The sequence below is a fragment of the Carettochelys insculpta genome, chromosome 21, assembly GCF_033958435.1.
Source record: "Carettochelys insculpta isolate YL-2023 chromosome 21, ASM3395843v1, whole genome shotgun sequence".
Taxonomy (NCBI): Eukaryota; Metazoa; Chordata; order Testudines; family Carettochelyidae; genus Carettochelys; species Carettochelys insculpta.
Genome location: NC_134157.1, coordinates 1,929,698 through 1,953,837, shown reverse-complemented (window position 1 = coordinate 1,953,837; position 24,140 = coordinate 1,929,698). Strand labels below are relative to the sequence as shown.

The 24,140-nt window shown below is 58.3% G+C and overlaps 1 protein-coding gene across 2 annotated transcripts in view; it reads right to left on the bottom strand.

Annotated features, from left to right (window-relative positions):
- The window catches only part of ABCA2 (ATP binding cassette subfamily A member 2), a 90,286-nt gene extending 66,399 nt beyond the window's left edge, over positions 1 to 23,887 (bottom strand). For both annotated transcript variants that reach the window (XM_075015082.1, XM_075015083.1), the window contains exon 1: positions 23,756 to 23,887. In XM_075015082.1, coding sequence (XP_074871183.1) covers positions 23,756 to 23,821 — 66 coding nt within the window. In that variant the 5' untranslated portion in view covers positions 23,822 to 23,887. The remainder of the gene's footprint in view (positions 1 to 23,755) is intronic.
- Positions 23,888 to 24,140: the final 253 nt, after the last annotated feature.

Sequence of the window (24,140 nt, the reverse complement as noted above, 5' to 3'; positions counted from 1 at the left end):
AGCAGACCCAGCCCAAGCACACACCCCCACAGCCTCACACTGCCAATCCAGCCCCTCTACGAGTAGGGCCAGCGCAGAGCCCACCGGTGGCATTTAACTACACCGAGGCAGGCCAGGAGGCCAAGGACAGCCAGTGGTGCAGGGACAGGAGGGACATTTCTTTAAAACTCCCCCTCCAAACCAGCCACTCCCAAGATCTCTGCCCCGAGGTGGCACCAGCTGCCCCAAATTACCCCCCAGGGAGCTGGCTGGGACATGCCCCAGCTTTGTCAATTGACCTGAAAGAGGAAAGCCGGGGCTCTCGGATGCTCTGAGAGGGACGGGCTGGGTCTGCCCTGCTCGGCGGCGCTGTGGTGGAGACTCTCAGCCCTCACCGAAGAGCAGGGCAGGGTCGGAATCGTTACCCAGCTGAGCTTCTCCCAGACTTCTGGGAGCTCTGCGGGCCGTGCTGAGACGTCAAAGGTAGTTGTGTGCACACGTGCAGTTGATCGACAACTTCCAGAAGCTTAGGGAGGTGCTCCCCCTGCCCCAGAACCCAAGGCCACGTGGGAACCTTGCTTTGGGGGCAGGAGCTCCCCCAGCCAACAAACCCCACTCCTGCGAGCGGCTTCTGAAGTGTTTCGCCAGCAGCTTCCCCATGGTGGGGCCTGAGTCTTGGCGTTAAAAGTCATCATGCAGCCTCGGAGTCACCCTGGCCCCTGCCCATCCGTGCTCTCCAGCTACCTGCTGCCTCTCTGCTCCCCAGACATCTCAAGGGCCAGCACAGCACTCCGAGCGGAAATCCCACCTATGCTACCACTGAGCTGGGGGAGAAACTCAGGCCCTGCACGCCACTGCTCAGAGCCTCCACTCTGCACCCAGAACCGCTCAGGTTACTGCTCCAGGCCTCAAGTCCCAGCTATGCTCCTCAACAGGCTTTGCCCATTTCAGAAGAACTCCCCATCCCTTGCCCTGGTATCCCAGACAGCTCCAGGCCGGTCTACACAGCCCTTTGGATCCCTGCAGCTGGGTGCAAAGCTCTGATTCTAGCCCTGCCACGCACCACGTGGCTCTGTGGGCTCCTGCTGCTCGGCATTGAGCTGCCCCACGCCGAAAGGAGAAGGAATCAAAGCGTATGTGGGACTTGCTAGTTCCCAGCTGCGCAGATGGGCGTGGGATAGTCTGCAGCAAGCTAGGCTGCAAAGCTAACACTTCAAACTAGAGGCATACGCCTTCCCGACCACACAGGCCTTCCCACTGCAACGGGTAGGGCAGAAAACAGTCACAATATACGGCTATCGCCACACAAAATTCCTACTGAAACTGCAAGATAAGTTGCCGCGTCTTTCAGCTACAGAGAGAAATTGAAACCCAGCGCGTCTGCCACATGGGGAGATTAGGTTCAGAGATAACCTTCTATTTCAGATCTTCCGTTTCCTTCTGCCCACCTACCACTGAGCCTACGCAGAACCCTGACTTTACCCAGCATGCAGTCCTGTAGCCATCCACTCCATGCAAGCCCAGGCTGGGTAAGGCTGCTGTGTGAATGGACTGCAATGCCTGCACGTCAGAGCTTTCAGGTTTGGGGCCTTCAAGGACATGGCAGAAAACAGGCCTGATTCTCAGCTATACCGAGGCCCCTTTACAGCCCTCTGGCCTCCAGAGGATCAGCTCCTCTGAAGCGCTCCCCAGCTGCCAGACAACTGATGTTAGGGCTACACAGAGCCTGACAATGGCCTGGGGGCAGATGTGGGGCATGGCCAGTGTTCAGTGTTACACAGCTGTTCTGCTTCCCATGGTCCATGGGACGAAAGCACGAGTTAGAGCAGCCCTGGTGCTGCTCTGCTTTACAACAGGGGGCAGGCAGACCCTGCACTGCTGCAGAAGACAGAGAGCACAACAGTTCAAAACTCCCTCCTAACTCCTCCCACGTGGTCCACACACCAAGTGCAGCACCAGCCAGAGATGCCATGGAAGCCCAGAAGCGTTCACAGCAAGCGTCCTTCTCGACCATGCCCAGGGCGCTCAGCCCTGGCAGGGGCGAGGGAGGTGCCAGCCAGCCAGCAGCTGGAGTTCTCACTGGAGCAGTTTGCAGCTGCCGCAGCAGTGCCCAGGCAGCCCAGCACTACACACCCCGTTAGTCCCAGCACAATGGGAAGAAAAGAGAGGGGTCGTCAGAAACCTAGGGAAGAACCGAGTACAGGGGAGAGCACAGAGCTGGGGAGGGAGATTATGCAGGTCAGTAGGACAAAGCTGGGACGGGTGGTGTCAGCAAGCTGGGAATCCAAGCAGTACAGCTGCACGAGGAGTCAGTGCAAACCTGGAACTCCAGAGCAGGGCACGTGCAACCTCTCCAACTCCCTGGGGCTGCTCCTTGTCCACCCCCACCCCAAGGGCCCAGCTCTCCCCTCTGGTCGCTCCCACTCTCAATTGTTTCCCCTGCTTAGCCTAACGCCTTTGTTCTTTCCCTCCTCCCTTGTTTACGCCGTCTCATAATCACCCCTCTGTTGCTACCAAACATTCAGGGTCTGTCCCCTTTGCCAGCCCTGCCTGGCACACACTGGGCCCAGTGTGCCGGCCGCGTGGGGCTGTTGTGGGATTTTGAGAACACGTCATTTGCTCTTTAAGAGAGAAGCAAAAGACAAGCAGGGGCTCGAAATCTGGCACCTGCATTAGTGCAGGACGCCCCAGGTGCTCAGTCCCCTGCCCTCCAGCCCAGCCCCCACGGACATCCCTTCCACTAGCACAGGCAGGGGCTGCAACAATGCATACAGCGGGGTGCTGGGAGCCACTGACCCAGCCTACAAACCTGCATGGCTGGGAACCACCTCCAGCCAGGGGTGCAGCAGCCCCCAGTGCCCCTGGGGGAAGGGCAGGTGGAACGCTCCTGAAGCCAAGCGGCTTGGCTTCACCCTGCTCTGCTCTAGAGCACAACAAGCCTCCACAAACTGATGGGCCAGGGCGCGGGGGGGCACATTCAGAGGAGACAGGGCACCGGACACAGTTTCTTGGGGGAGGGGGAGGGGGAGGGGTTGGGGACAGGTGTGGCTAGATCCAGGTATGGCGTTAGGAGAAGCTGCGCAAGTTCTGCTGGTGCCCCTCACTCCTGACCAGCAGCCCCCTTGTCGTCACAGTTAAAAGGGACCTCTCACGGGCGTGCCCTCCATGGGCAGAATAAGCTTCCCGATGTGCACCACGGCACGTGTGCGCACACACGCACGGCAGCTCTTCCCCCCCCTTCTCTCACACGCATGCATGCAGCTCTTCCCCCCCCCCCCCGCAACACGCACGGCAGCTCTTCCCCCACCTTCTCTCACACGCATGCATGCAGCTCTTCCCCCACTTCCCCACTCTGAGCCACTGGCCTCAAGCGGGGCACCCAGGGCACAACTGAAGCCCAGGACAAGCGAGGGGTCCCGCAGGGTGCCCGGGGGTGTGGGCAGTGACTGAGGGGTGGCAGCGGCCCAGGGCAGGGGGTGTGGGTGGAGGGCGAGAGGCTGGGAATCACTGCCCAGGGCCAAGGTGAAGAGCTTCACGGCTGGGGCTTTGTCCTAGGGAAGGAGCCTCCATGTCGAGTCCCAGCCCGATGCCCCACTGCTTCTCTGGTCACTCAGCGTGGGCGGGGACGGGCAGGGAGCAGGGCCACCCTCAGCCCCCGCCAGCCATCTCCCTTCCTCCGAGTATGGCGACGCGCGGGCCTGGCTGAGCACATGGGACACCCCCTCTTCCAGAGTCCAGGGCTCGCCCATGCCCAGCTTCCCAAGGGGCTGGGCGAGTCCTGGACAGGGTGGTGCCCTCCACTTCCCCGCCAGAGCGGGGGGCCATGCCAGGCACTTCCCCCTCACTCGGCCTCTGCTTGGCTTCCTTGCTGCACAAGTGACAGGCGAGGCCTCACCTTGCTGCATTGCCATGGTAACCACAGCAGCGTTGCCAAGGCAAGGGGAGGAAATGAGAGGCAGGTGTAGCGTGAGCTGCCAGGTTGCTAGGCAGGGCCCCCCCCTTTCACAACGGTTTCCAAGTGACACCAAGGGAACAGAACGGGGGTGTGGCTGGCTCTGCGAGAGCTCTGCAGTAGCTCCTGCGTGGGGTTGTGAGGGGGGGGAGGCTCTCTGGGGCAGTGGTGTCTCTGGTGCAGTTGTTTCCATGGGCTTAGGGCTCAAGCCATAAGCAAACAGGCTGGAGGGGACACTGCCAGGAGGGTTCTGGCCCACACAGCAAGACAGGATGGACGCACCTGCCCACTGCAGAGAGCTTAGCAGAGCAGCGCGTCCAGGCAGCTGCTGCCAAGCCTCAGCTTGCACAACTCCATTGCAAGGTAGGGCAATGGCCAAGCACATGCCATTAAGGGACTGACACCACCACAGGTTAACCGAAGCACAGAGCAGCCCCACGGACCAGTGCCGCTGAGCCAGACGCAGCAAGAGAGGAACGAACCGTTCGCATTCACGTGAATCCGCCACGAAACCCATGGAGTGCCCTGGGGTTGGCCTCAGAGCAGAGCCAACTTAGAATCACAGAATCCTAGGGCTGGAAGGGACCTCAGGTGGTCATTGAGTCCAGCCCCTGCCCAAACCAGGCTCAACCCGAACCAAATCATCTCAGCCACGACTGTATCGAGGTGGAACTTGGAAACCTCTAGGGATAGAGGTTCCATCACCTCTCTTGGTAACGCATTCCAGTGCTTCACCACCCTCCTGGGGAAGTAGTTTTTCCAAATATCCAACCTACACCTCTCCCTCTAATTTCACACCATTGCTCTTGTTCTACCATCTGTCACCACTGACAACGGCTTCTCTCCATCCTCTTCAGAGCTCCCCTTCAGGAAGCTGAAGGCTGCTATTAAAATCACCCCTAAGTCTTCTTCTGCAAACTAAATAAGCCCAAATATCTCTCAGCCTCTCCGCACACGTCATGTGCTCCAGCCCCCTTATTTTTATTGCCCTCTTCTGGACCCTCCCCAATGCATCTACATCCTTTCTATACTGGGGGGCCCAGAACTAGATGCAATACTACAGATAAGGCCTCACCTGTGCTGAAGAGAGGGAAATAACTTCTCTAGATCTGCTGGAAACGCTCCTCCTAATCACTCTAATATGCCATTAGCCTTCTTGGCCAATAGGGACACACTTGACTCATATCCAGCCTCTCATCCACCGTAATCCACAGGTCCTTTTCTGCTGCACTGCTGCTGAGCCAGTCAGCACCCAGCATGTAACAGTGCTTGGGATTCTTCCATCCCAAGTGCAGGACACTGCACTTCTTGTTGAACCTCAGATTTCTTTTGGGCCAATCCTCCAAATTTATCCGAGTCACTCTGGACCCTGTCCCCACCCTCCAGTGTATCCACTTCCCCCCTAGCTGAGGGTCACCTGCATATTTGTTGCGAGTGCGATCCATCCCCTCATGCAGGACAATACTGGCCCTAGAACAGTTCCTTGGAGCACTGGCTGTCAACCAGACATTGAGCCATTCATTGTTACCTGTTGGGCCCCGACCATCAAGCCAGCTTTCTATCCATCTTACAGTCCATGTATCCAATTCATACTTCCTTAACTTCTGGGCAAGAATGGTATGGGACATGGTACCAAAGGCTTTGCCAAAGTCAAGGTATATCACATCCACTGACATTGACATCCCCATGTCCAGAGCCAGTTACCTCATCAGAGAGGCTAATCAGATTGGTCAGGCAGGACTTGCCCTTGGTGAATCCCTGTTAGCTACTCTTGACCACTTTCCCCTCTTCCACATGTGCAAAATGGGTTCCTTGAGGATCCCCTCCATGATTTTTCTGGAGACTGAGATAAGGCTGACCCATCTATAGTTCCCTGGATTGTCCTTCTTTCCTTTTTTAGACATGGGCACTACATTCGCCTTTTTCCAATCAACCAGGACTTCTGATCTCCATGAGTTTTCAAAGATAACAGTGCAAAGGCCCTGCAACATTGTGATGGAGTGGGGGATACCTGTGTGTGTGTGTGAGTGGCTCACAGAGGGTGTGGGGCTCCTGCTGAGGGTAACCCTGGCAACCAGGTAACACCTTTGTACTGCAGACAAAGGAGGAGGTAGAGCCTGAGGGGTTTGAATTGGAACTGGGAGTTGGAAGCAGTTAGTCTGGGCTGAGGGAGAGAAAGACAAAGGAGGGGGCAAGGCCCCGGCTCTGGGGGCCCCTCGGGGCCTCCTCTCCCCAACATGGATGGGACTGGCTGTCTCTGCCTGCTGCACTGACTCCTCTGTACGATGCTGTGTCCTGTCGGCTAATAAACCCGCTGTTCTCCTGCTAAGTGAGAGACTCTCCTGCCTGTGGACAGGGTGCAGAGCTTGGGGGACCCCAGAACTCCATCACACTGGTGTCAGAAGTGGGATGTTCTGCACCCCGAGGATGGAGCATCCAGCAGTAAGTGACCGGGGCCCCGGAAGAAGTGGGGCCTGCGAGACCCAGGTGTGCTGAAGGGCAGTGAGGTGCAGTTCCCCAAGGCGGAGGGGCCTGCGGCCAAACCCAAGCAACTGCGGTCGTGGTCCTCGAGAGGGGGTGTCACACCCAAGGAGGCGTTACTCCTGGGAATCTGTTGGAGTCGGTCCCAGAAGGTGGAGGGGCCGAGAGCCCAACCCCCAGGAACAAGTGACCCCTGAGGAGGCTGACGCTGAATAAGTCTTCCCAAGACAGTGTGCCCATGGTCCCTGAGAGCGAGTGTCACACTGAAGAAGGGGTTCCGCTGGGAGTCTGTTGGAGTTGGTCCCAGAGGGCGGAGGGGCCTACGGCCTAACCCTGGGCAGCTTGTGACCCGCAAGGAGCCTGGCACACTGAAGGGATTCTTCCAGGAATCGTGGGGTGCAGAGGGCATCAGCCTGAGAGCCTGCAACCACGCTGAGCAACTCCGCTGTGAAGTGGCAGCACCTGGAAACTGAATTGAGATTAAAGAAGCTGGACAAGGCAGTGTGGATGTGCAGTGACAGAGCTGAGGGTTAAGGAAAATCCTGCAGAGGTGAGCCCGGATCGGGGCAGGGAAGCCTGGACTGCCTGGAGCTCTGAACCGAGTGGCCTGCTGCAGCTCAAGGAGGGAAGGAGCGATTCCAACCCATCATCTACTAGTGGCCAAGACAGACCTGCGGAGAGTTTTCCAGGCCTGGGCTGAGGAAGGTGCCTGTGTGTCTGTGCAGGAAAGCAGCTTGTCCACTGGAAATGGCAAGTTGTCTCTGAGAGAAGCTGCTCCACCTTGTGTGTGTGTGTGGAGACCAGCCGGGGGGCTGGGAGAAAGGAGAAAGTGTCTCCCATTGTCTGTCTGTGTTAAACAGCAGCAGCCTGGGGAGAGAGCAGAGCCTGCATTTGGAAAAGGTGCCAATGAGGAAACAGCCCATTGTCTGAGGAAGATTCACCAGCCTGGGGTGGCTGGAGAAGGAACCACCAGGAAAAAGCATTCCAGGTGTGCCTAAACCCAGCCATGGGGGCTGGAACAGAGGGAATGGCTCTGGGATGGGCAGTGGTGTCCCTGCTAAGGACACTGGTCCTTGGTGCAAGAAAAGTGCTTCTGCTTCTGGGAAATGAATCAATCCTTTGCCTGAGCCTGTGGGGGCTCGAGATGGAGCCAAGATCCCAGAGCTGGATCTGAGGGCAGCTGAAGCCCAGATGGGAAGTGGGCCTGCCTCTGTGTCTCTCAGGGGGGATGATGCTTTAACTTGGTCTAATCCAGTTAGTATCATCAGGGAATCCCAGAGACCAGACGATTCTGGTACTTGTTCTTTGCCTGATGCTGAGGTGTTACTGGGAGGGGGTGAGAGGACTCTGTCCTACCAGAGTCATCCTCTCACCAGGACACAAGAACAGACGGGCAATGGAGTTACGCTGACTGATGAAGATAAAGGAGCTGGTAGCAGAAGGGAGGAAAGGGACCCTGACCTTCTGTCTGGTGGTACTGGCTGTCTGCCTGGAGGGGGATTACATGGGAATCTGCCTGATGGGCCAGAAGTAATCCTGGGTGTAGGTGAAACCCAGGAGCTGGTTGTGGCTCAAGGGAGCAGTGCCCCTGTGGAGCCAGACAGGGGTGAGTTGTTGTTTGGGGGAGCTCTTGAGGAAAAGAATTTCCCTGAAACTTTTCCTGACCCGTCTGTGGGGACTGCAGAAAATGGAAGTGAGGTGGAGGAGAGTGAACAGGAAAGGTGCTTGTCTGTAAGCACCAGAGCAACCCTTTGCCTGGGGAGAAGTTTGTTTCAGCTCCTGATGGCCAGGACCTGCCTGAGTGTGAAACCACTGGCTGTGCTCTGCAAGGGTCCAAAGCAGGCAGGGTAAAAGTTTCTCAGGAATTGGAAGTTGATGCAAGTAAAGTGAACACTATCAGGTAGTGTGAGCAGCCCTGTGAAAACCAAGTAAAACAGCTGCACAGTCAGTCTCTGTAGGATGCAGGAGAGGGCCAGCAATTCCCCATCTCCAGATGGTGGAAACACTTATATTCTTATACTGGACTCCACTTCTAATTCCATGGGGAGGCAGTAGTTGGAGGGGGAAGGACAAAGGAGCTGTGGTCCTGGTGGGCCGATAAGGGATAAACAGGGATTCCTCCATGTGGATTCTGCGTCTGGGACTCACAAAACAACTTTTAGAAACCAGTTTGGTTTGCAAATTTCCAGGCTGGCTGGGAGCGGGAAGTCTCCCTGAGATCATCAATGGCCCAGCTCTTGTTAGAAGGGAGGGCACAGCCAGAGAGATCAAATTTCCACCCTAGGGGGCAAGAGAGAAGATTAGAACTTGATGGTGCTAAGAAAGGCCTCAGCCATTTATCCCCAAAATACCAGATTCTCAAGGATGTTGCACAAAGGTTGTGGTCTACCAAAGAGCAACGTAAATGTACAGTTGAAATGGGTTTGTTCTGTTACTCACGCTGACTGCTGTAACCAAGGGGTGCTGCTACCAAAAGCTGTAGAATTGTACCATGTACTGAAGGTTTGGAAAGAGCCATGTGACATGATGACATTGATGTAGAAGCATGAGTTGTATGTTGAAGGAGTCTGTAACTCTGAAATGTCACCATTGTTCCCTGTAACTAGTCTTGCAACCTCGCACATGAGGAGGAACATTCCAAACCTATTGTGTGGCATGGAAGGGGAAACTGAGGCACACAAACCATTTTGGTGGTCTGGCTAAATGCCAAGGGTGGAAGCATTTGTACCTTCCTTTACTGGACTGTAACTGAATTCCAAACATTGGCCGGAGCAGCTGTATGGGCTGGTGGTCAGACAGGGCAGGGCCCAGACCAGAAAAGAACTATTTGATCTGTTGGTGCTGCAGCATCTGTATGGGCTCTGCCTGCCCGATTTGAGAACGTGGCTGATGGACCAGAGACAGAAGCAGGGAGACCGACCAACTTGAGGGAACTAAAGGGACTTGCCCGGCTGCATCACATGAAAAGGGCCAATACCAAGCTCCTGAGTTGGAGCCTCCCCCAGCAGGATTATGACATGGAGGTGGTGCACATCAAGGGGAGCACTGAGGGTGCAGCCGATGCCCAATCACGAGGGGAGGGCCCCAAACTTCCCCAGGTCACTGGCTGAGTGACCCCGCTCAGTTCGGTCTGGAAGGGGGGAGAGATGTGATGGAGTGGGGGATACCTGTGTGTGTGTGTGAGTGGCTCACAGAGGGTGTGGGGCTCCTGCTGAGGGTAACCCTGGCAACCAGGTAACACCTTTGTACTGCAGACAAAGGAGGAGGTAGAGCCTGAGGGGTTTGAATTGGAACTGGGAGTTGGAAGCAGTTAGTCTGGGCTGAGGGAGAGAAAGACAAAGGAGGGGGCAAGGCCCCGGCTCTGGGGGCCCCTCGGGGCCTCCTCTCCCCAACATGGATGGGACTGGCTGTCTCTGCCTGCTGTACTGACTCCTCTGTACGATGCTGTGTCCTGTCGGCTAATAAACCCGCTGTTCTCCTGCTAAGCGAGAGACTCTCCTGCCTGTGGACAGGGTGCAGAGCTTGGGGGACCCCAGAACTCCATCACAAACATCATCTGTAAATTCCCTCAGTGCCCTCGGATGCATTAAACCCAGACCCATGAATTTGTGTGCATCTAGCTTTTCTACACAGTTCTTAACCGGTTCTTTCCCCACCGAGGGCTGCCCACCTCCTTCCCATACTGCATTGCCTAGTGCTGTAGTCAGGGAGCCAACCTCGTCCCTGAAGACTGAAGCAAAAAAGCACTGAGTACTTCAGCCTTTCCCATATCAGTCATCTGTCACCAGGTTACCTCCCTCATCCAGTAACAGCCCCACACCCTCCCTGATAATCCTCGTATTGTCAACATGCCTGTAGAAGCCCTTCTCATTGCTGTGATTTGGAAGCTCGTCTTAGCTGTCTGAAGAAATCATCTACTGATCTGGCGTCCATACACACACCAAACATCGCCTCTGTTGCTCCTGCTTCTAAGCTTAGCCCAAAGACCCTCAGCTGGCTTTTCGCCCTCTATACAATGGAGCTCCGAGCAACCATACTGCTCCCTTGCAGAGTGCACCTCACCCTGCTTTTCTCCCCTCTATCCTTCCTGAACAGTTTATACCCTTCCAAGGCTTGCCCCACAGCCCCACCTCGCTGCTGGCCAAGGCCCTCCTCTGACTCGGCCTCAGGATGCTGGTGGACGTAACCCAAGGGCTGGCTAAATCAGCCCCAGGGGCCAGATCCAGCTCACAATCATTTCTCTCTGGCTCACCCAGCTGATGAGCAGTGCATGTGTACTTACAGCCAGCAGCATGTGTTCAGCACCCCCTCCCCTCCACAGCTTGTTCCACGTGTGGCTGAGCTGCTCCTGGGATTCTCTGTTGGCTGCGCAGAGGGGATGGGGTGGAGGTGGATAGTACCGAAATCAGGGAGGTGCCCTGCCCTGTACCCCACCTCTGCAGAGCAGGGTCACAGAGAGCGGGAGAGACACGCAGCAGCTGGTCAGTGACTCACTCTGGAGCACAGAGCGGAGGAGGGGGAGACAGAACAGATTTTCCCTTAGAGAAACAGAGGGGACATCGCTCCAAAACTTACCCAGGGCAGCCAGCGCACACTGTGCCGCACACACACTAATCTGTGCCACGAAGTCTGGCTCACACCAAGTGTTTCTCTTTCACACCCTCACTGTCCCCCCCAGCCCCGCCCCACTTGGCCAAGGCCCCGCCCATTCCAGGAAGCCCCGAGCCAGCCCATGACCCAGACCAAAATTTGCAGAGTGGCCTCTGCAGAGGCTTTTGCCCTCCCCACTGTACCCAGTCTCCAAACAGACGCAGGCGGCGTAGCCTTCGATGCAGAGGGACCGGGCAGTGAACCGGCTCATCCCTGCCTCCCAGCTGAGCACAGCCTGGGGACTCCTCTTCCGCCCCCGGGAAGGGCCCACAAGCAGGCTACGCCTGGGGAACCCAGCCGACAGAGAACACTGCTAGAGCACCCCTAAACCAACGGGGAGCAGCACAACAAGAGCCTGAATGAAACACTCCTCACTTCGAGTCCTGGGTCTGCCCTGCAGGTGGACAGCCCTGGGGTGTTAGCCCCAGCCCCCACCAGCCCAACTGCATGGCAGTGGACCCCCCACCCCAAGATCGGGAGGGCCAGCCACCAGACCCTCAAGATGCTGCACGACACTTGCATTGCCATGGAGCCACCTCTCTTACTAGGCCCCTGGCAAGGAGCCCTGCTCACCCCAGATCCTCCGGGTTTGGATCTGGGAAGGTGGTCCGGAACCCACAGGCAGATGCAGCAGCTTTACCCACACACAACCCAGAGTGTGTCCATGCTATCTTTGCACCTGCCGAACTACAACTAAGAGCCCCATCTGCATAGCCCATTCCCTGTTCATATGCTCTCCTGTGCCCCTTCGCCATTGAGCCCAGAAGCCTGGGCTGGAAGTTCAGTCTCCTTGTTCTGTGTTTGTACAGGACCTAGCACAACGAGGTCCTGAGCCGGAGCTGGGGCGCCTGGAGGTTACCACAACACAGGACTTGTACTAATTGCCGTAATGCCAAGAGGCACTGCCTTGGACATCGACACCCATTTGCTGTTCCCCTAGGGCCAAATCCCACCCCTGGAGAGAACAGAAACAGCCCCCATGTCAGCTGATGGAAGACGCATCCCCTAGGGGATGTGTCCTGGGGGGGTGGGGGTGGGGGTAGAGCTGCTTCTCCAGCAACATTCCCCAGCCTAAAGTTACTCCACTTGCAAGCCTGCAAAATGCCAAATGCAGCAGGAACACGTTCCCCTGCCTCCCTGACCTCCCCTCACCATCCCCCCTTACTTCCCAGCTGCATCAGCGCTACACAGACACAGCAGGAAGCTGGGCACAAGAGGGCCTAGCACCTCCGAAGAGGTGAGGAGCGGTGCCACCCTCTGGGCTTCCACCGCTGCCCTCAGCCCCTTCATAATCCCCGGCGGTCTGGAGAGCCCTGTCCCACAGGCACACCCCCAACCAGCAGCCTGGCTCCGGATCATCATGTTCCAGTCCATCACTTCCAGCTTCTTCCCCACAACCGCAAGGGCTAGAAACAGACAAGATGTTTGTACCAATTCACATGACTCCCACAGCTGGGGATTTGGAGGCAAACACAAACACGTATTGCGCCACAAGCAGTGGGTGTGCGCTTCTCAATCCGGGGGCGGGGAGAAAGCATGGCTGGAAGTTATTTCTTTGGGACTGGCGCCTGTTCACATGCCCTGCGCCTCCCGAATTCTGGTTTTACCAAATTTGAAAGACAAACCTGGCTGTTCTTGCTCTGTTGGTTGCCACGCCCTGGTCACACCCTCCTCCGCGCACAAGTGGCAGGACAGGATCACGCTGCGGAAACCTAGGCTGCAGGCTACACCACTCCCAGCTGTGCAGAGGTGTGGGCCTTGCGCTCTCCTGGCTTAGCACACGCTGAACACACGGCGTGAACAGAGCCAGGCACCCCAAGCGCTGCCCACGTGCAGCTGCTGTATCCTTCGCTCCCGCTACCCAGCCCCGGTGGGAACGGCAACGTGGCCTTGACCGACTTGCCACAGGCTGGAACGGGGGCAGGTGAGACGATGCTCAGTTCGGACACACGAGGGCGAGCCGGGGACCTCAGCGGTGCCTCCTTCCCTCCCCGAGCCCTCGGCCAAGTTGGGTACGCTGCCCGCGGCTGTCAGTCACCTGCTGGGCAGAAGTGGCTGCGACCCAGCCTGAGGCTCCAGGGCCAGCAGCGTGGGGAAGGATGCTGCCCTTTGCTGTGGCCTGTGGAAATAAAGCCCCAGGCTCATGCAGCAAGCAGGGACCATTACCCAAACCCCTGGCAGCTGCAACGTGGACAAAGCACAGACGTCCCTTTTCCCCCCGGGCCATCCTACCTCCCTGGGTCTTCGCGGGACACACTGCTCCTCTCCCATCCAGCTGCTCTCGCCCAACTTCTTCCAACTCCAGCCACATGGGGGCCCTGTCCGCCCCGTGCCCAACCTGCTGAATGCGCCCCAGAAGGGGGCGGAGGGAGAACAGCCTGAGGAGGGGCAGAAGGGAGATGGGTAGGGGATGGACATTCCAGCACCTTGGAGCTGTGGCAGAGCGAGACTCAGTCCCTTACAGGCCCAAGGCCTTGTGGGTAAAGCAAGGCTCCATTCCTGGCATCTGCCACTGGCTTACCGGCCTGGAGCAAGTCCCCCGCCCGTTCTGCATGGGAAGCGGGTTCAGGACACGGGTTTCGACTGCGCGCGTATCACAGCAAATGCCGCTCCCAGCAGCGCCAGCCTCGGGCTCCTGACCCTACCCCTGGCTCTTAACTGGCCTGCGACAAGCTGCTGCCATGCTGGGCCTCTGCTTCCCCATCCCTAGCCCGTCCTCTTCCTCCCAGGGGAGGTGCTAGGTTGGACGAGACGACACCCCTGGGCTCTCACACCAAGGGCTGCGCCTGCCATAGGCGGTGACAAACGGCTGCCCAGCATGGGAAGGGAAGCCCGCCCCCGGCTGGGCCGATGGCACGTCAGACGCAGCAGTCCCCACGTGGTACAACAGCCACAGTCGCGGGCCAGGGGCAGCTTTCGGAGCCAGGATCTGCCTTCCTGCTCCTTCCCACAGGACTCAGAGCCACGGGGCCCCTCACTGGGGCTACATTAGCGCCAACGAACAACCGCCTCCCTTGCTCCAGGCTGGCCAAGCCTGCAGGGGCAACGCACACCAGCGAGGGCGTTGGCATGCCCAGCCCCCCTCCCCACCCCGGTTCCAGCTGCCGGTGCCCCATGACATCCCAGGCAGTCAGCGCAGAGCCTGTGCGCGAGCTCCGACCAGAGCGGGAGCAGCTGCTCACTGGCGTTAGCCTGGGCTGCTAGACCTCTCCCCCACTCCCCACTGACCTAGTTGGAAAGGAATTACCAGGCCACTGGCAGATCCAAGCTACCTGCTGCATGGACAGGAGAGAAGTCTGGGGGGTGCTGCGCCAGGTCAGGCTGCTGACCCCTCTGCTCCCGCAGCTCACCAGGCGAGGGAACTGGGCTGCAGAGCTGGCCTGGGTCACTGATAAGCTACAGGCAGCAGAACCTGCTTTCAGGGCCCAATCCTGCTACTCTGAAGCTTAGCAGCAGTGCAACTGGAGGCCTTGAGGCCGCCTGGTGCTAGGTGCTGTACAGAGAACACGAGGCAGTCTCTGGCCCTAGGCAAGACCAAGTTGGCTGGGAACACTGAAGCATAGAGAAAGGGTAAGTTGGGAACAGCCCAGGAGAAAGTCAGTGGCACAGCTGGGATGTCCCGAGGCCCTGGCAGCAGCTGCCAAGGCTTGCTATAGCAGAGCACAACGAAACCCCTGGTTTGCAGTTGCCGAGGAAAGAGCAAAAACTCCAATGACACACACAAACCACTGTCATGGCCTCCTGCTCTTCGTAGCCTTTAAGCAGCCACACTGGAGGACCAAGCCACTAGGAAACCGCGTTTCCATCCCTGGGAAATTCCAACATCTTGACATTTGTTTTCATTCCAGTTTGGAACCAAAAGCCAAAAATGCCATGTTCCCTGCCGGTCGAGAATTCCGAGCCATCTCGAGTCAGATCTGATATTTCGCCAGAATTGTATCGGAATGAAATCTTTCTAAAATCTGCATTAGCTACAGCATGGGAAGTACAAGCAAAAACCCCACAAGCAAAGCCACCCAGCTCAACTGAGCAAAGTGATACGTTTTTAACTGGTGGAAAAGATGCAGACATTTTTCTATTGCATGTTTCCACAGATGGACATGACCCCCGGGCTTTGGCCCCAACTTTGTAAATCTGCCACGTAGGACAGGAAATTGTTCCAACGGCACTGCCACCTGCCCCATTGGCCCCAGGACGCACCTCTGGCCCAGTCCCAGAACAGCGGGCCAGGAATTCCCTACTGGAGTTCAGCCAGGCAGGATGTTCCATTCCCTAGAGTACCTGCAGTGGCATGTTAAGGTTTCCCCTAGACCTCCTGCGTGCCTGTCAGCCAGCAGGGAGCTCTCACCCCACCGTGGGCTGGTTTTACCCACGCAGAAGCGGGCAGCTCCACTTTCTCTAGTGGTGAGAGGGAAGACAGGATGCAGAATGCCCTGTGCACTGCTCAGTGAGGCACTGAAGAACCTAGCAATGGCTGTGCTGGGTCAGACCAAAGGCCCATCTAGCCCAGGATCTGGTCTTCAGACAGTGGCCAGTGCCAGGCGTCCCAGGACAGGCAATCAAGCGATCCCTCCTGTCATTCATCCCCAGCTTCTGGCTGACTGAGGCCAAGGGCACCATCCCAGCTAATAGCCATTGAGGGATCCGTCTTCTGGGACTATCTGGCAACTTTTTGAACCCTGTTAAAGGCCTAGTTTTCACATCGGCCTAGGGCAAGAAGTTCCACGGGTGACCTAAGCGCTGCATGGAGAAATACTTCTTTGTTTTAAACCTGCTGCCTATTAGTTTCACATGCGGGGCCTAGTTCTCATGTTATGGGAGCAAGCAAATAAGTTTTCCTGAACCTTCAACACCAGTCACAATTTTATTGACCTCTACCCACACCCCTACAATCTCCTTCCAGCTGAGACAAGCCCCAGGCTTTCCAATCTTCCCGCTCAGGGCAGCCCTTCCAAATCCCGAGTCACTTTTGTTGCCCTTTGCTGAACTTTTTCCAGTGTCAAGAGACTTTTTTTTTTTGATGAGGTGACCGCATCCACACACTCTATCTTGAAGATGGGGAGGGACTTTGCAAACTGGAGCAGCCCCACCTACAGGTGGAAGTTTTCTGACTTGAACAGACTGGAGGTGGTCACTGACCCACAGGGCCGATGCTACGGCCCCAGTGTAGGAAGGGCTTCTAGGAGGAGCCCCTTTCGTGAGCTAGGCCCCAGAGGGAGCGCGCTCTTCCGCTAGGCAGGGTAAGCCACGCAGCTTCACCGCCCTGTCAGACCGAACCTAGAGGACTATGGCACCTTGCTCTACATGGGGAGCTCCGTTCAGTGAGTCCAAGACAGGCCCTTAGGGATTACTGCACCTCAGCGAGCACTTGCTGGGACCTCATACAGCTCTGTCAGCACAGTGGGGCTGAGTCACTAACTGGAACGCAGCATGGGACGTCCTGGGGGAGTCAAGAGACAGAGGTGTTCATGCATCACCCATTCTGGTAGCCCAGAGCACAGCCAAGGTGCAGCAAATCCCTTGGGTCAAGTTCTGCCTGTCTTCTCCTTGGCGAGTTCGTCTCCTTCCTTTCTAGCAGCCAGCTCCGAGCCCCTCAGAACCCTCCTGTGCTTTGCTCCCAAGCTGGAGGGCTGCGGTTCAGCTTCCTCAGGCAGAGGCAGGTCCCTCTGGGGTACTGGTCACTAGGTGCAAACGGATTTGCCATGGTCTTCTCGGCTACTCCCTGGCTCTGGAGACTACCGTGCAGACAGCTAGACAACACCCACACGCCTCAGCCTGCCCTGAGAGCAAACAGCCCCCTTCCACTCACTGGGCAACAATCCCGCATATCAGGGAAACTGAGGCAAAAGCCAGCACTCAAACATCCCAGAGAAATTCTCCACTGTGGCTCAGGGGCACGTCTCCTGCTCCTTAGCAGCACACTACACCATTCGAAGGATTCAAATCAGCCTTCCCCCTCCTTCTTAAACGGGCTCACTTTTGGAGATTCCCACTTCTGGCTGAGGCAGCGTCTAACAGGTCCTCCTGACTCTTACTGCTGCCCTGCACGCTGTTTGCATACAGGCACTCCCCTCCTGGGCACATCCTTTGGCGACCTGGACAGACTGACTGTGCCAGAGGAACAGGGGCATCACTACAGGCCTTGGGCCACAGGCGCTCTCGGGATTGCTCAGAACCACTTTCAGGTGTTAAGGGCACACTCCAAGCCAGACTGGAAACCCCAGCCCATGGCCCAGTGCCTGCAGTTCTCTGGCAAACCCAGCCCTCAGTCAGTGCTCTGAGCCCGTCGGAAGAGGCTGCCCAGAGTGCTGCCAGATGCAGAGAATCGACCAACTGGAAAAACCCAGACACCGGGCAGCGTTTCCAGCAAGCCCATTACTGACGCCATCTGTGACCGCAGCAGCACAAGAGGAAAACACAGCTTCCAAGATGTCCTCAATAGGATGCTGTTGCCACCAGGAACAGCCCGTTTCAGAACCCGGCACAGCAGCCATCTCCCCCCTACCACTACCCCGGTTTATTTTCCATTACAAAGTCCAAAAGCCCCAAAAGCACATGCACCCAAGGGACCCACGTCTGGTTAACCCTTTCGTAGCTGCACCACCCCACTTTGCCCCACATCCTCAACTCCCTGAACAAGAGAGTTCCACTGTAGCCCAGAGTGCCAGGAAAGACCAAGTACTTCCGGCTGCTGAGAGCACACCCATCTGTCACACTGTTGCCTCCCCAGCAACCGAGCCAAGGAGGGAAGAGAACACAGCAAGCGAGGGAGATGAGGAGGCAGAGATGCCCAGAAACAACCTGGGAGATCCCTGGACATTAGCAGGAACCTGGCAGGAGCTGGGAAGGCTTTTGTTTACTCCAGGGTTTGTTCTCTCCACTCAGGCGGCTGGAGCTCCGCTGGGCACTTGAAGCCAGGAAGCAGTCTCCAGTGTGGATGAAAAACCCGGCACCTCTTCCCCAAAGGCCCATTTACTGCCCAGGCCAGACCAGCTTGCCAGGTGCCGGAAGGAACTCCAGTGAGGTTGCAGTGCTCGCCAGACTGGGTGTTACACTAATCTCAGGAAGTCCTGCATTCAGGCTACCCTGTAATCCAAACTGCACAGGCGCCCAAGCCAGCCACAGCCCGTCTCTTCGGCACCGCAGGGCGCACGAGAAGGTGCTGGCTGAAAGAAGAGTCCAAGTGACCTAAGCAGACCCCAGAGACTCCAATCCCTGAGCTGTACAACTGTGGCAGGGGCTGCAGAGTTGGGTTTGGTTTGTTCAGGGGCCTTCTCAGGCCCAAAAGGGAGCAGTTTAAATGGAGCTCGCCATCCCAGCGACGCGTCAGGGCAGTGCTACTGACAGGGAGCGCTGCAGGGGTCTCCAGTCAGCTACAGCCTCTCCCAGGGAATTTCTAGAGTCAAACCCCGTCCTGATGCAGCCCCTGGAGGGGAGTCCCGCAAAGGCCCCGTGGGGCAAAAAGCCACCTTAACACAATGCATCGAGACACTCCAGCTTTCCCTGACGGTCACTGCTGCGTCCTACGCAAAGCGCCCCTTCCTGCCGACGCATCAGCCCGATGCCGCAGACCAGGCCCACCAACGGGGGGCAGTCAGCCTGGACCCAGAGCGCCAGCCACCACCCCTACTACATTGGCACTGGTGGCAGCAGGAACTCTGGGACCCTTTGAAGAGCCACAGCCGCACTGCTCCGCCCCTGTGCACGGCTATAAGGGAGTGGGGTGGGGAGCTCAGTGCCCCTGGGCTTGCCCCTTGTCGGGCACACAGCTGCCACCCGCTCCCGCCAGCCCCTTGCCTCAGGGCCTGCAGTAGCAGGCGGCGTTTTGCCTTCCGCCTTTGCCAGGTGAGCTGGGCAGGAGGAGCCAGGACGGGAGGGGGGACAGCCAGCAGCCGGCCAAGTGCTAGTGACGTCCTATGGCACCCATCAGATGTTTGCACAAAGCCAGTGGAGGAGCCGCCCTGTCCCTACAGAACTTTGACCAACTCCAGAGTCACTGTCACGCCCTGTGCAACTCACCCCTCGTTCAGATCCAGATCTGGCCTCCCCTGCCTGGTACGGCAGCCTGTTACCTAGGGTGGGGTGAGGTAAGTGGGGTCACCCGCCCCAGCAGACATCCCCAGAGGGAGCCAATGACAAACCAGCTCATTTCCAGACATCAGGGGCACCTGCCAACACCCTGGCAGGGCTGGGAAAGGGAGATGCTCAGACCCTCGGTGAGCGCTGCCCACAGCTGGCAATTTGCGTCACAGCAACGTTGAGACCCCAGCTGAGCTCAGGGCTCTGCTGGACAGGGGATGTACAGACCTGTGAGAGGCGGCTCCTGCCCACAGACAGAATACACAAGGCAGGTGAAAGGGAAACCGAAGCACAGGGCAAGGAGTGATTTGCCCAAGGCCACCAGGAAAGGTAGTGGCGGAGCCAGGAACATAGCCCCGCTCCGACTCCCAAGATCACCATCTTCTTCACGGGGTTTTTCGACTCCACACACGTCCGCACCTCTGCGGGTGCAAGACCACCCTGGCTGCCGTTCCAGGAGGCTGGCAGACAGCAGGGATATCACCTGCTCTGCCTTGCTGGCCACATTGTGAAGGCCACGGCCAACCCCCTACCCATCTCCCACAGCTCTCTCAGTCCCCTCTCTTCACCAGTCCTTAGCGACATGCACCCAGACACTACTGCAGCTTGGAGAGCATAGTGCAGGGCAGCCAGTTTGTCTGAGCTTCGCAGAGCAACCCTGAGGGCCACACGCCCCAGGCAGGAGAGCACATGAGCCAGATACTCTCTGCACAGCAATCAGAGCTGAGTGGCAGCACAGGGGGCTCCCAACCCCAGGCACTATGACCAGTTCCTGCACTCAGAAAGAGGAGAGAGCCTGAGTGCAGGGCAGAGGGAACTTACACGCATTCAGCTGCCCCTTTGTCCACATCAGGGCCTAGCCCAAGCCTGAAACCCACATCAGGGGCATATCTTTGCCTGGCAGGGCACAAGTTCAGACCTCAAGTGCGGGAGGTTCGCTGGTTATTTAGTGAACAGGAGGGGCACAGTGGGGCTGCTGCAACCAGCCTGGCCCGCTCTACCCTGGCGCCTGGCTCACCCCCTCAGCCCAGCCCTCAGGGAGGAGCCAGCTCTTGCACAGGTGCAGAGAGAAGGGGGGCCAGTCACCCAAGGCAAGAAGCCTGAGCCACACGGAGCAGTGATGCACAGGGCAGGCAGGGAGCGCACAAGTCAGAGCCAGGGGTGAAGCCAGCCCAGCAGTGGGAACGGGAGTGGCAGGAGAGATGCTCACATTGTGCCCAGTACCGGCCCAACAGGCTGCACAGAGACAGGTACCCCGATGCTGCTGTGACACACAACCCTGGCTCCCGCCGCCCCTGCAGCTGCCACCCTCAGTGCCACCACTCGCCCTGTCTCGCGCACCACACTGAGCTCCCTGCTCCCCACCCTCGCCTGGGGCAGTGGAGTGGGGAGCTACCCAGGAGGGTCTGATTGCACCTGCATCCGCTGCAGCACTGCCCCGCCCCAGGGCTCAGCTCCCCAGGCCACCTATTGACCCTCTTTGGCAAGCGAGCAGAACACCCCTCCGCCAACAGGAGACTCCTGGGGGAGGCAGGTCGAGCGGGGCCAGCGGCTGGCCACAGGCTGCACAGAGGGGGTGCAGAAACCCATCGCTGGAGCCTGCTTCGAGCCGGAGGCGCTGCCACACCCCTGAACAGGGGCTCGGAGGTCGCGTAGCAGCTGGAGCCACCACATCCCTTACTCCAAAGGGCAGGGCAGACCCTGTGCCAGGAGAACAGCAGCTCCTGCCACCGCCTCGCGAGGCATGAGCCACCAGCCTCTGCTCCTCCTCCAGGGCAGCTGAGCCAGGGGCAAGAAGCCGGAGAAAGCCAAACCGCCCAGCATATTCACCTGCTCCCTTCTTCACCCTCAGCGCCAGGTTCCCATCACCTTCCAAGAACCCACCCAGCATGACCGGCAGCACAGCTCAGTAAAGCAACAGCCTGACTCAGCTGGGCGCTGCGACCCCAGGGTAAGACCAGTGGGTTGCAGACAGAAGGACTTGGGCAGTGGAGGGGGAAAAGTGGCCTTGCCTGATCTCTCCCCGCTTCACGAGCAAGTCCCAGCTGGGCGGCCAGGGATGCAGGCGCTGCAGATACCTTGACGACATAAAGCCCAATACTGCACAAACCCGAGAAGATGGCCAACGTGAGCAAAGGTGGCAGGATCGGGTCTGCATTACATGTGGGGGAGGAGAAAAATACCAGCCCCATGCCTCTGAAGCTGTCGCTAGCTAGCCTTCAGCTCAGACTAGTCAGACTGCCAGTGGCCCCATGCCCAGCCCTGCCTGTTCCCAGGGCTCTGTCCATGCAGCTTTCCCCACTGGCCTGGAAGGACTATTCGCCTGCACAGCTCCCTCATCTTCCCCTGCACTGAATGCGGCCCCAGGCCTGTCGCCAGATCACCCAGGAAGAAACTTCCTCTGCTTAGGAACCCGCAAGCGCATTCTGCATCAATTACTATGCGCATAATTCTTCGTTAAATCAATGCCCATTGCAGCTCGCATGGTGGAAAGAGCTCTGTGCAACCCACGGAATGTACTTGGCCACCGCCGAATTTCTTCCCAACCAACCAGCCACAAGCAGGTGGGGAAAGGGAAGAGGTTAAACATCAGTAATAATCATCACAGGTTCCAAGGCCAGAAGGGACCGATGAGGTCAGCTGGCCCGACAGGCTGCAAAACACTGGCCAGAGACCTGCTCCCCCTAATTCCTAGAGCAGAGGGATGCTTTGCTAACCTGTCTCGATAGGACAGTTGTCAGCTATTGCCGAACCCACCGGGGCCCTCGGTAAAGCGTTCGATGGGTAATCGCTCTTAACATTAAAAATTTACATCTCATTTTCAAGTTGAAGCTGCGCAAAAGCAGCCTGCAGACACTACAGCGCGTGCACCTTTCCCTGGGGGATTGCAGAGGCCAGTGGTAACATCTGCTCCCCAGGAAGATCTGTGCAGACAGATCAATTCGCCCCTTCACCCCCCTGCGTTTAGCTAAGCAGATTAAGCTCCCTGCATCAACCATGGTGCGGTGGGCCCTGCCAAATTCACGCCCGTAGAAAAGGCAGCACAGACTGTGAAAGCTGGCCTGACCCTGTTCTATACAGATTTCACAGAGGAGAAAGGCCCACATCTCTCACACCGGAGTCCAGACCCAAGAGTTGAAGGGGGATTGTAAAGTTTTATTGCACGCTTGCTTCTGCGCTCTTCAGAGCTGGGCAACTGGACAGCAGGCATTGTAACGCTGGCGGGGTGCCCACCTCTAAAGGCAGCACCATTGCAGAAGGAAGAGCAGCAGTACCATGCCCTCGCCACCCTTATTTCTGCACTGCTGCTTTCAGAGCTGGGTGGCCAGAGAACAGCAGCTGCTGATTAACAGCCCTACTCTGCAGACAGCAGCGCAGCAGTAAGGATGGCAGTACACACCGGGCCATCCTCACTTCTGTGCTGCTGCTGACACTAACTCTGCCTTCAGTGCTGGGTTTCTGGCCAGCAGCCGCTGCTCTCCAGATGCCCAGCTCAGAAAGCAATGCTACTGCCAGCAGCTGTGCAGAACTTTTAGAGTAGCCGTACCACGACCTCCATATAATAACCTCGTGCCTCACACACAACTCCTTTTTGGATCAAGAACCCCACAGTTACAGCCCTGAATAGCTGCAATCATGAGATTTACCATTTTTAAAATCCTACAGTTATAAAATTGATCAAAGTGGACCATGAATTTGGCAAGACCCCAACTATAAGGCAGGTTTCTTCATCCTCTTGTAGGTTCGGTGTCTTTTCTCTAGCCTCCCCTGCTTAGAGATTAGATACAAGAGACTCTTCCTCCCCAAAGCCCTTGGGCTCAGGGAGCAGACAGGCTGCCAGGGGATCCCTCTGGCCACCTTAAATTTCTCTCGACCTGCCAAGCACCCAGAAGCAGGAAAGTGCCTTCCCCATGTGGTACTCTGGAGAGCTGCAGCTGACCCACATAGGATTTGGAAACCTATTTCCAGCACAGGGGTAGGAACCGCTTGTGAGAGAGAGCTCCCCTAACAGCCACATCCACCGGGATGATAAAAATGGAGCTTGATAGAAGCAGGGTGAACCTGGGCGTCCAGTCCTGCTCAGGGAGCTGGGGGCAGGGGAGAGAGGATGACAAAGCTGCAGATCTGGGCGAGCACACGACTCCAGCCCAGCTGTCCTGGGCCAGCGCTGCAGTGCCCCTTCCTGGGGGAACCCGGGAGACCTGGCACACAGGTGAGGGGCCCAAGCGCTGCTCCTGCACACAGGTGTGTTAAAGGGCCAGGCCCCGGGAGCAGCCTCTCCCCAGGACTCCCGCTGCACCCAGCGCCGGGCCAGCCACTGCCCCCGCAGAGCCGAGCCCAGCGGAGCCGCGCCGCGCCGCGCCAGCGGAGCGCTACCCCGAACCGGGGTGGGGGCTGGGTCCCGGGTCCCACGCTCAGAGGCCGGAGGCGGCGGGGGGGAGGAGGGAAAAAGAGAAAACCGCCCGGCGACCAGGGGGAGGGGCCCGGGGTGACGCTCCCCGGCTGGCGGCCTGCGGGGTCCCCGGAAGGGCTGCCGCGGGCTCGGGCGCGCCAGGGCAGGGGCCAAGCGGGGAGCAGCCGGCACCAGGCCGCCCCCGGCCCGGCCCGGCTTACCGGGCTCCGGCGCTTCAGCGTCACGTTCTTCCAGAGCAGGAGGTGCAGCTGGTGCAGGAAGCCCATGGCGGGCGGCGGGGCGGCCCGGGCCGGACCCGTCCTGTGCTGGCCCCGCCCGGCGGCCGGGCTCGGCGCGGCGCGGCAGGTGGAGGTGCGAGCCCGCTGCGGCTGCCTCGCTCCGTCGCAGAGCCCCGCCCCGCCCCCGGCGCCCGGCACCGCCTCTTAAAGCCGCAGAGCCCGGCCCGGCCCGGCCCGGCCGCTCCCCGCCAGCGCCGCCCGCCGCCCCGCCCCGCCCCGCCCCCAGGACTGGCGCAGCGCCTGGGGCTGGGCCCGGCCCCCCGCTCGGCTGTTGGGGGACGCGGTTCCCCCGGAGGGCGGGGAGCGC